Source organism: Impatiens glandulifera, chromosome 7, assembly GCF_907164915.1.
Source record: "Impatiens glandulifera chromosome 7, dImpGla2.1, whole genome shotgun sequence".
NCBI lineage: Eukaryota > Viridiplantae > Streptophyta > Magnoliopsida > Ericales > Balsaminaceae > Impatiens > Impatiens glandulifera.
In genome coordinates, this window is record NC_061868.1 from 1,071,040 (window position 1) to 1,083,986 (window position 12,947).

The window sequence follows — 12,947 nt, forward strand, 5'->3', positions numbered from 1 at the left end:
TTTGAGATTTGAAATCATGACCAAATAAAAATTATTTTTAATCTGTGAATCATTATGCTAAAACTAGTAAATTTATTAAATATATTGTTTTTGTTTATTAAATGGCTGCCCAGCCTAGATTATACTAGACTGGGGCTGATACATTTTCTTGTGCCCAAACCTGAATCTTTAACCAAACGACATCCTGTTGGGTACATATTTAAAAGCTTTTGATCAATAATAGTAATGGTTTAATATAGCCGTTACTGATAAAAAATATTAGTAAGGGCGTTCGAGTGCCGTTACTAGCAGTCGTTACAGAAGACCTATTTTCTACTAGTGTGAGGTGTGTGTGGCTATTCTAAGGGTTGTTACATATATAATTATGTAATAGGTCAACAACTATTAGGAAAACAGTTCAGAAATGCATACACCAATTGTATAACATATTAGCATCTCCTTTGGCCACGTCCTCCTTGTAGATAACTCTCTTAAATTTCTTTTGATACCTCATACAACTTGTATGGTGCACTAGAGCATCCACAGTTGCCGTTTGAAGGTGGTGAGCCTACTCCAATTGACAGCAAATGGAGGAGGTAGTCGCGGTTTGGGCCAAGTTTCGGGCTTGTGGACGATGAATGACGACTTGGAATCTTCATCAACATTGTAGGCTAAAGGCTTTTGGATGTCTACTTTAAGAGATTTTTTAGTTCTTTAATTAGTTTATGTATATGGTACAAAGTTTTATAAAAAAATTAATTGTGCTAGTAAATTGCTTTAACAAAAAAAATATGGAAATTGATGATTTAATTAAAAAATTGAAAGGATCTCATTTTATATTTTGAAAATGTTAGAGAATATGGTTTTAAAGATTAATTGGAGGAAGTTAGAACATTTACTAGTAAAGATGGCATTGATCCAATGTTTTTTAAAAAATGAGTTTCTCATAAATCGAAAAAAAATTGAGAAGGGTGTGAGAGATTATGCCAATGTTAATCGATCCTAAGAGAATAAATTTAGAATTACAAATTATCCCCGCATTATAGATCAAAAGCTCTTATCACTTCGGGATCAGTTTGATCAATTTGAGCGTTATTAAGAACTCTTTCGATTTTTGTTCAATAAAAAATTCAAGTGTTAGTGAAAAACAATTGACGAAGGATATTGCACTAAATTAGAAAAATTTATTGAGAGACAACCAACAAATCGATATTGATGGGATGAATTATTTAAAGCACTTAATTAGTAAGTTGAAGACTATATTACCTGGAGAAGTAAAAAATCAATTGAGATCATTAATTTTATAAGGTAAATATATGGGAAGCATGTGAACGTTCCATAAATGTCTATTCATTTTGAAAACGCGATCGATCGAAATGAAACGAACTCGAACCGAGAGGCTGACCCGCTTGAGACCATGGGGTACGAAACCACAATCGAGACGACGATCTGAACATTTCGGACTAAGTTTTGGACTTTAAAAGCTGTGAACGTGCCTTAAATGTCTCTTCATTTTGAAAACGCGACCGATCGAAATGAAACGGACTCGAACCGAGAGGCTGACCCGCTTGACAACATCGGGTATGAAACCACTATCGAGACGCCGATCTGAACATTTCAGACTGAATTTTGGACTTTAAAAGTCGTCATCCAATTTTTTTGTTTAAATTAAGAAAAAGTTCGCGTTTATTGAAACGCAATTTGTTTTAGAAATTTCGTTTGGTTACACGTGAAAAAAAACATCAACGATATGTTTCACATGCCCATTTTTTCGTATAGGTGTATACTTAAACACTTAGCCATTATGGGAAGAATGTTGTGAATGCGCCATAAACGTCTCTTCGTTTTGAAAATGAGACCGATCGAAATGAAACGGACTCGAACCGAGAGGCTGACCTGACCGACAACATTGGGTACGAAACCACTAAGGCCGTCGAGACGTTGTTATGAACATTTTGGACTGAGTTTTGGACTTAAAAAGTCGTCACCCAATTTATTTTTAAATATTAAGAAAAAGTTTGCATTTATTGAAAAGCGATTATTTTTAGAAAATAAAATAAATAAAACTGACAAGTACCAATAGAGCGTACATAACCAAAATAAAATTTCAAAAATCAAAAATCAAAAATCAAAAATTAAAAAAGAAAATAAAAAATTAAATAAAAATTAAATTAGATCTAAAGAAAATATATTTTTTTGGAATTTTTTTTTGTTAGAAATAATTTATTAAATTGTTTTATATTTTTATTATAATTTTTATTTTGAACTAAAATGTCTTAAGCATGAAAAATATATAAAAATGATGACATCTGCCACTCAGGCTTCAGAGTCCAAGATGGGCTACAAAGGCTTCCAAATCCAGAATTACGGCAGAATTTTCAAACATGTCAAAGTTGTACAGAAAGGAATCAAAACTTGTCAAGGGCTAAATGAACTATTGTTATAACAATACAAGAAAATGAAAAATTGTGCTTATGCATTTTTTTTTTATTAGGTAAGCAAAGCATTAATCTTATTGAATGAAATGTTTTGACATGAATCATGACCAATCATGTTTCTTGGTAAACATTTTGTTGTCATTGCCTACATAGAAGCCATCTTCATTCGCCACCCAATAACACTTGTAGGTTACCGGCAACCCTTCGGTTATACAATAATTTTTAACTTTGTTATCGTATACATTGAACATTTGATCTTTTGAATTCCAATAAAAATGGCAAAAGAAGAGCGTAGTTCCCCAAATGTTCTCACCGAATTTCCAAGAGAAATCTTGTCCATGGACCACACTTTGTAGGCCTAAGTCATCGTTACCTGACTTACATCTCAGCCTCAACACTCCTCGAACATCTGACACGTTGCTGGTGATATGAACCTCTCCTAGTGGAGGACCCAAATGAAATCTCTTACTATTGAACTCTTCTTTGTTCGTATCACTAGAGGAAAATGTAGAGTGAGTGTTTATAACAAGGGACAAGAGAATAAGAGTTAGAGTAAAACTTATAATAAACTTGGACTCCATAGAACCCCTTGATGTCTTGAGAATAGTATAGGTATGTCTACAAGAAAAATAATATTATCCTAAACTCTCAACTTAATTTGTGTTCATCAAGAAATATACTAATGCATATAAATACTCAATTAAATCTAAGGATTATTTTAGTTACTTAATTTAATAGTATGAAAATGGAATAAAATCTTCAGTTATTTCTATAATGCTCATTAAAATTAATACTCATTAAAATTTGGTAGTTTTGAAATGCATATTAATAATGCTCATTAAAATTATGCTTTATTTGAAAGAAAAAAAATATATAAATTTGTTAATGAATATGAATTATCATCATATTAAGAATAGTCTTGAAATATCGGTTTCTTAACCATTCAATTTCATAATTCTATTCCATTTTGAATTTCCAAAATCCTTATCAATTCAATTTCTTAAACTAGGGTGGTGACCATCTAAAAATAATTAATTCAAATTCATTACACCTACCTAGCTCTTTTAGGATTGTAACTTTTTTCAAATTCAAATGATTAATTACAAATAAAAAAACTCAAAAACTTTAGAAAAAACAACTTAACAATGTAGTGTTGTTGGTCCAACATTTTAATCAATACTAGAACAATTTAATCTTAACAACATATTCAATGAAGACTTACATCTTCTAATATGTATTATAATTTTACAATTAGCTTAAGCATTTCAATTTATATCTGAGGTGTAGGACAAGTTTTAAAACATGAAGAAATATTTTAATCGATTTTAAATAAAACAGAGTTCTTAAATATGACTTTTTGCTCCATTTCTCAATCAAACTTATAAAATATCAGGACTCAACCGTGCATGTTTGATCAAAATCCAATCTTATTGTATAAACATAAGTCTAACTTTTTACAACAACAAAGTTGATGTATTTTTTTTTAAGATTGATTTCCATTTTTTTTTTCTCACCGCTTCTTACAAATTTTTTATTATTAATTTTATAATTATAGTAATCGGTGATTGATAACTCACGACAAAAAGGTTACGTATTGATTATGTTGTTGAACAAACCGGTCATCAAACTCACTACTACACGAACAATCTTCTTCTTGGTTGTTACCATGTTTTGGTCTATCCATGAGTTTGACTTGAGCAATATCTTTCTACATGACACACTTCAAGAACAATCTATATTACCCCTCAAGTTTCATTCATATTCTTCATCGCGGTCCGTCTTCGAGGTTCACCTTCAAATGCCTGAAATTGAAAACCTGATATTCTTTATCGAGGTACGCCTTGAAACGCCCAAAATCAGAAACCTGATATTCTTTATCGCGGTCCGCTTAAAAACGTCAAAAATGAGAAACCTTATATTTTTCATCGTGATCCGCCTCAAAACGCTTCAAATCTGAAACCTAATATTCCTCATCGTGGTCCGCCTCGAAACACCCAAATCGGAAACAATATATACTTCATTGCTGTTCGCCTCCAAACGCCCAAATCAGGAACTTAATATTTTTTATCGCGGACCTCATCTAAACGCCATAAATCGGACTAAACAAATTGAAAATTAAGCAACTTCCAATTAGATTAAAGTAGCTAACAAAAGTTTTGATTTCTTAGAAATTTTAATTCCAAATTGAACAGATAATATAACAATCTTAAAATAAGTACGTGAATAAATTAGTTAACTACAATGCATAAACTTGACCATCGACATCGATTCCTTCCTCGACATCTCGAACAATAACAACAACAAATTGAGAAAAATGATTATTAACTCGTCAAGTTGAGAAAATAATTATTAGTCCGTCAAATTGAATAAAATAATTATGATGGGATCGGTGTTAACAATAGAGACTAGGGTCAGACTATAGTGAACAACTTACGATAAACTCTTCAATAATAATTCTGTGAGAGATTAGTATTTGTTTATATTCTTTGACAATCCTCCAAACTGTAGAAATAGATTCAAGTGCGGAACTGTTCGTCGGATTGAAGATTTAGACAACTAAATGTGAATGGAAGAAAGTAAAGAATACAAGGAGTTTTATGGATGTTCGGAGATAAAACTCCTACGCCACCCCTTTTCCACAACCAGAAGGATATGCACTAAAGGTTTTGAATCAAATAAAGCTTACTGATCTAGCTAACTCTCTGTTGAACAAAACATCCTCTGTTCAACTTACAATACTGAGGTTTCTCACAGAAAAGACAATATTCAATTACAATGTATTCACAGCTAGATAGTAAGAGATTTTTACTTTTTACTTTTGAGACTTTCTTGAATCGAATGTTTGAAGCAGTTCGACTGTTGTCCTCGAACTTCTATATATATATATTGTTGAAGTGCACCAATGATCGAATATTCTTTGTGGACACGTGTCATGTGTCCGTTGGACAACCTCCTCTTAGTACGAGAGTACAACAAACTCTAAGAATTTGGATTGTGGTCGTACCGAACAGGTAGTGCGCCGAATATCCTCTAATCTTGTCTTGTACTGGAAAGGTAATTGAGAGATATCCGCGTAAGTGGAATTCATTCATATGATAGACTTAGATGTCTTGTCAGACTGCTGAAAGAAGTGGAGCAGCCAACTAAGTAATCGTGGTTAGACGGATGCTTCCTTCAAACAGCTGCTAAGGCAAGACATCAGACGTTCTTCTTTAGACCGCGTCTAAAGGAGTTAGACGACCTCGTCTAACTACGCATCCCTTTAGACAACGTCTAAAGGAGTTAGACGACCTCGTCTAACTACGCATCCCTTTAGACAGCGTCTAAAGGAGTTAGACGACCTCGTCTAACTACGCATCCCTTTAGACAACGTCTAAAGGAGTTAGACGACCTCGTCTAACTACGCATCCCTTTAGACAACGTCTAAAGGAGTTAGACGACCTCGTCTAACTACGCATCCCTTTAGACAACGTCTAAAGGAGTTAGACGACCTCGTCTAACTACGCATCCCTTTAGACAACACTTCTAGTAGATGTTTTCCCTAAGACTGTCTCTCCATTTGCTATGCTAAGAGCAGCCTGAGGTATCTCTTTCAGAGAGCCTGTTCCTAGTCCCAAACCTGCTGAAGTCATAGGGAAGGGAAAAGACATAACTAATGAAACTCCCGAACTCTCATCTGAAGTCTCTCAAACACTCGATCTTATCATGGAGGACGTTGAGGTTAAAGCGTCTATGAAAATCGAGTTGTTCGATAAATGACTTTCTAAAAGGCTCCACACGAGTTTTAGTGATGTAATCACAAGAAAACATGTGACGAAAGAATGGAAGGAGATGTTGAAATGGAAAAGTTTGTCTTCTCCGGACTAAAATGAAAATCGTCAACGAGGATCTCAAGAGGAGAGAGCTAGTTGTAGCTAATGCTAGAGGACGCGCGCTCTTTCCAATACTCTGTCAAAGAGAGAAAAAATTCAACCCTTTGGAAGAACAACTAAAACTGTTGCGAAGGTTATTCAGCGTCTTAAACTTATCATGGAATCGTACTATTCAATGGATCTTCAATACGTCCATGGGACTGAGTCGTCTCATTCCGATGGTCTTCGGAGTAAGGTGCCTCAAGAAGATCTGAACTGTTCAGACGGGTCTGAACAAATGTTCTTTATTAAAGAGATTCCTTTCACTTAAGGTGAGCCGATTTCTATTTCTACGGCGGAGCATCTGCTCTCGGTGGATGACGAGCATGCGGCTCTTCACTTCATCGAGCATAATAGATCGTCTATTGAACAAAGGTGGTTCTCTGTTTATTATTCGGTCAATCATACGCTCATCTCTTCTGGAGCACAGAAGATATTTCCTCAAGTTGAGAAGGAAATTGATCTAACGTTTGAGCAGCAGCCCACGTCTTCTCAGAAGGAAGCGTTAGAAATTTTTCCTCTAACGACCGAACAATAGAAGACCTCATCTGCTAAGGGGGAACCTTCTAAGCCATTTGAACAAGAGTAGATCCCGTATGCTGAGGGTGAACATGTATGTTCCTAGAGGGCATCTAAAGAGAATGCGTCTGAAGAGAGAAAGTATTCCCCTCAAATATCCAATCGACCCTCTCCCTCAAAATTCAATAAGTCCCTCCCTGATCAACCTCTCAATTCTGAAGATATATTGGGTTTTGTCAAAGATTTATGCATCGAAATCCAAGGAGTTGGAGGTGAATCTAGGGCGTTAATCAATATGTCTCGAGTATCTTCTCAAGATAAGGAACCAGAGCAATCCATACAAGTATGCATTCATTCTAGTCCTATTCGCTCTCTTTCAGTCGGATCATACATTGTATCCTCTACTCCCTCTTGTGAGGAGGCGGCCTCTCCAGGAGCTATGAATCTCCGCAAGCTCATCATGGACGATCTAGCGCCGATGCATCAGAGCATCCTTTCTATCTCTTATATTCTAGAAAATCTTGAGAAGTAATCTGCTGTGAACTCCTCTATTAATGCCGAATTATCCTCGGTTCAAGGGAGTACACATAAAGATTTGATGAAGACTACGCACAAAGTGGAGTTGATGCGATCTCAGATGTCCAGGATGCAGAAATTTATGATCACTCAGAGAAATGATCTTCATGCTAATTCCGAGTCTCTTAACAATGAGCGCCACAATGAGACAAAGTCTTCGATTGAATCCCTCATCCTCCAGATATTGACGCGGTCGCTCGGCGCTTCCAGGATAAAGAATATGCGATTGCCAAAGCTGCTAAAGCGAGAATTCTTGTTAATACTAGCCCTAATCATGTTAAAAGGGGGAATGTAGAAATCAAGGGAGAACACATGCTCGTGGCACTCATTCCAAAACGAAGCCAGCCCAAGGAGGTCGAGGCAGTTGTCAAACTTATCGAGGAGGTGGTCGTGGAGATGACCGTGGTGGTGGTCAAGGAGGAGGACGACTGGAAAATCTTATGTTCGGCCCAAAAGGTTTCTGAGGCTGAATACTCAGGATTTAAAAGGGAGAGATCTCAAACTACTACCTTATGTATTTTATTTTTTATAAATATATTGGCTAGTTTTTGAGCACGCGTTCTTAACTTGATATTTTAACTAAGTTTTAACATCATCAAAGAGGGGAAAATTGTTAGATTAAGTTAAATATTGAAAACAGAAAATTAATTAAAAAATAAATAATTAATTAACAAACTTAAGAGAATAAGTACGACATAGTTTTAATGATGTGGTCTGAACAAAACTAAGTTGTGAAAATTATCTTTGCGCAGATACATCTCAAAAGACGTATATCTTCAGGCGTGGTCTAAAGCAAGCGCGAGCAGACGTATTTTACCTCTTATTTTACAAACCGGTTAACCGACCAGTATTGGTATCAGTTTTACCAGTTTTGAAACCATTGGTTCCAGTCGGTTAACCGATTTAACCGTGAACCAATAATTCCATTTTTTAAATTAAATTTAACTTATTAAATGATTTTTTTTAAAATTCCTTGTTTGCGCCGGACTTTGATGCTTATTCTCCATTTTTTTTATCTATATTATATTATTTTTACAATATAATATATTATAATAATATTTCATAAATATATTTAAAAATATTTTATAATATATTATATTATCATAACAATATAATATATTTCAAAAGTATATTTTTTTAAATTAATATTAATATAAATTAGATTTTTTTTATAACAATTCTATATAAATTATAATTTAAAATTAGAAAAAAATATAGTATATGTATATATTATTATATATTATTTATAATATATCTAATATTTACAAAATAACTAATATAAACGGACATAATTAAATTATTACCGGTTAAACCTCTAGAAAAATAGTTTAACCAAAACCAAACCGTTTAACCAGTAAAAAATTGGTTAACCAGAACCGTTAGAACCGGTTTACCTGAACCGTTAGAATCGGTTAACTAATAAATCGTTATAATGAAATCGGTAAGTTATCAGTTCGGTTGGATAGTTGGATTATCGGTTTCCGTTTTTTTTGCACGGTCCTATTTTCACTTTGTGTGCTAGTTTTTGTAATTGATTGCGGGTTGCATTATTTTTAACATAATTAATGTTCATCCCTCAAGAAAAATATGAATGCACTTAATTTCCTTAATAACAGAGGTTGTGCCACATTTTCAATGACTATCACTTCAAGAAAATCACAAAGCGATACAAAAAATGGTAGAATGAAAAGCTCCTATAAACTATCTCTCATCTTTCCACAATAAAAAAAATGATAGAATAAAAAGCTCTTATAAACTATATCACATCTTTCTGCCATTTCATTTGCTAAAATTTTACAGAGTTCACATGAAAAGGAAAACAATGATAAGAGATTTGAGCAAATTTTAAAATTTAGCAAGTAGAAAACACAACATAAAACAAGTGAAATCAAAATTTAATTGATGCGAATTGAACAAGCAACACGAGTTTCTTTCCATAATTTGATACATGTAAAACGATATTATTCTAAAAACAAAGAAAGGCGAAAAGGACAATAGAAAATAAAGAACTAAAGAGTGAAGAAGATATACTATGAAAAGATAACATTATAAGCCAATAGTGGATGACTAAATGTGCTCCATGAACATATAATCAAGAGATCTGGTTTTTTTTCATGGCATTTGTCCTCTTTCTGTCTCTTCAGGGGAGAAGCATATTGGATCAGAAGCAGATATTGGGCTGATGTTATGTTTTTGAACCGTTGGCAGCTCATGTTCTTCTACAATTCCCTTGATGCATTTTTTGTACATAATGTAGATGACCATTTGGACTATCCCAAATATAAGCCCCAAAATGTTTGGCAGCTGTTACAAATGTTCACTCAAATATAACTACTCAAATTTGTTCTTTTACAATAATAATTATTAGCTCTAGGGTTAGGGCCGGTCCAAATTTTGGGGTACTAGGCAAAAACAAAATTGTTCTTAGTTTTTTTTTACTTGTTATATTGAAAATATTAATAATTTTGTACTAAACATAACCTATGTAATCTAATTGAGTTGGTTAGATCACTTAAATATTATAATAATTTCAATTAGGTTTAAGTTCAAATCTTGGTAGGGTAATTTTTAAAAATAATTGTAGGGCTCCCGGGGAGGAAGGACCCTAGCTTGCCGCATCCCGGGCGGCCCGGACTAGAGTTCTATATAAATCTCCAACTTAATTGGTCACTCATGGCCCTATTTAGAAACTTTTTTCTTTCAAAATTCTCATTTGGACATGAATTTAAATGAGTTCATGTTTGAAAACAGTATTTAGTTAGACAGATTAAAAAATTATTCATGTTTCTCATCTTGGATCCGGTGGTTAAATATTGGGGTTGTAATAGTCTTTTTCTTTATAGAATATTGATCAATATGATGTTTTTTTTAGAGTTTAGAAAGGATAGTGCGATTACCGTAATGTACAAGTCCTTTTGGAGAAATCCGTAGAAGAACCACATGATTGCATTTAGTGTCAAGAAGAAAGACAAAGGAAATGGCATGAACTCGACACTTCTTGTTTTTATTACCTGCCTCTGTATTGTCAAATTTTGTTAGACAAAAAAAGGGATCAGTTAATCAAATATAGTCTACAACTAAGATGTTTTTCATCTTTTTTTAATGATTGTAAAAAGTAGTAAATTAACTCTTACAATGATGCTCAAAGGTGCTGCAAAAACCGAAATAGAGAATGAAAGACAAATCCATCCCAAAACATGAACTCGATTCGAATCATTTGCCAAAAATGTGCAGCATAGGACAATTGAAGAAAACCCCATGAAATTTAAAAGCATAAGTAACTTCAAAGTGCTCACCTGCAATAGAAAAGCATCGATTGATGCATATATATCAATTATGATACGATCTTTTGATGCCCCAGCCCCAAGTAGAAAAAAAAAAATAAAAAATTTGTTATCTTAGTTCTAGTTACAAACTGATAAAAATAAAATAAAAAATTGTGAGATTTGATATCATGACCAGATAAAAAATATCAATTTTTAATCTCTAAACCATTATGCTAAATCATTTTATGTGTAAATTTATTAAATATCTTGTTTTTATTAATTAAAAGGCTGCCCAAGCCCAGCTTACCCTAGGCCGGCTGGCTCTCCGTGTCAGGCATTTTGAGAAATGTAATTTGAATTTGAGTTATTATAATAAGATAGACCTTAAAACATGAGAATTTGATGTTCTTTTGTTTTCTTTTTGAGTTGTATTTTGCTTCTATTACACTATTAATTTATTTATTTATTTTAGATTTTTCACCACAAAACTGTTGTTAAAAACATCTACATACATACCTTGGCTTTTCTTGGAGCATAAGTAACATAAAGAGCAATATAAATGCCCTCTATGATGAAACCAAGGGAATTGATACTAATAAGAAGGTAATCTTTGGTTTGTTTATTACATGCATAATAAACCCACAACATGCAACTTAGAAGTGCGATGAGGTAGGGGAAACACTGAAATCCCTCAGTCGATTTCTTCTTTATAATCCTCCGAAACGTCGGCCTTCCAAAAAACAAAAACAAAAACAAAATATGATAAATAATATAAATAATACTAAAAAGTCGTATTAAAACTACATTTTGTATAATTATAATATAACTTACAATGGTGAAACATACACCATGAATGCCACAATATTCCCTGCAATTTTAATTAATAATTAATATAAGAATGATATTTGGCAGCGCTATTATATATGATTTTATTAGCTCTTTAATTATGATTTTAAATATGGTAGAAAGTTAAATTAAAATAAACAAATATTAATTTACCCAGTACTCCAAAAGTAAAAATCCATGGGTTTTGAATAGAAAACATGATTTCTCTTGAAAGAAGAAGGGATGTGGTACGAAAATGAAGGGTAAGGGGTATATAATTCTTTCTTACATATATATAGTGTAGGAAAGGCAAATGAGAGATTAACAATTAATTAAGATAGTAATAATTACAACTAATAAGCAGTGTACTTTGCCATAATAAAATTAAGAAATTAGATTAATCATGTTTAGGTGTCAAACAAAGGATTAAGCTATCTAGCAAGGACTTCAACTAAGACATAAAACACTTCTTAAGCCAATACTTTATGATCTACCTCGTACCAAGATGCCATGTGGCTTGATTCCAAAGTAGCTAAACCTAACTTAGTTCTTAAAAGTATACATAATACATATAAAATAATACCCAGCTCCATACTTATATCGGGGGCACTTATTTTTTATGCATAGTACTTTTCGTTCAAAATTTTTATTACCTCGTACATTCTTTGTATGCATTTTCAGATGTGTCTTGAATTGAATCAAAAGTAATGTCTTAGTCTGTTCTTCAGTTTAAACGATGAAAAATAATATGCTTAGACAGGGAGTAATAGCTTATGCCAATAATTTTGGGTTTAATACTTACTAAACACTCCATTTTGTGCTTAGGCAAGGATAATACAAACTCATTTGCTTATGATATTTTTTTAAGGGTTCATAAATGTTAACAATTTATACTACTCTTATACTTCACCATGGTTGTAAATACATTTGTGTGTTTAGGTTATTCTAAAATATTCTATACTTCAATAATTATAAACAAAGTGAGAGAAAATGGATATTTAATGAATAGTCTTAAGGGAGAATTTAAAAATTATTTAATACTTTGAGGGCTTATTTATAGATTTACTAAAAACTTGAGGTCTTGCTCTTTTGAAGTGAAGAAATATTTGAGAAGTGGAATTTAAATTCACACAACAACTAGTAGTATTAAATATTGAAAATGAAATATCACCATAGATGGTGCTATTTTATTTTAATAGGAGATTGTATTGTTTTCTGATGACAAGTACAACTAAAGCACATATTAATTGACACACATAGGGAAAAAAAAAAAAAGTAAGATAATGATTATTTAAATAATCTACATGATACTTGCACATATTATTATCAATCAATTATTCAAACAAAATATCTTTTATTTTTATTTTTTTATATCCTAAATATTTTCAGCTTAACCCAGCATAATATAACCGATACCAAACATTTTTATATGT

The 12,947-nt window shown here is 32.7% G+C and overlaps 1 protein-coding gene across 1 annotated transcript; it reads right to left on the reverse strand.

Annotated features, from left to right (window-relative positions):
* Nucleotides 1-9,535: 9,535 nt before the first annotated feature.
* Nucleotides 9,536-11,734, reverse strand: LOC124944836 (bidirectional sugar transporter SWEET13-like). The gene is made up of 6 exons (XM_047485181.1): nt 11,689-11,734; nt 11,521-11,557; nt 11,206-11,419; nt 10,558-10,719; nt 10,321-10,440; nt 9,536-9,727 (listed from the first exon to the last, which is right to left on the reverse strand). Exons 1-6 carry the CDS (start codon nt 11,732-11,734, stop codon nt 9,536-9,538), a joined length of 771 nt encoding a protein of 256 aa, XP_047341137.1.
* Between the last annotated feature and the right edge of the window lie 1,213 nt (nt 11,735-12,947).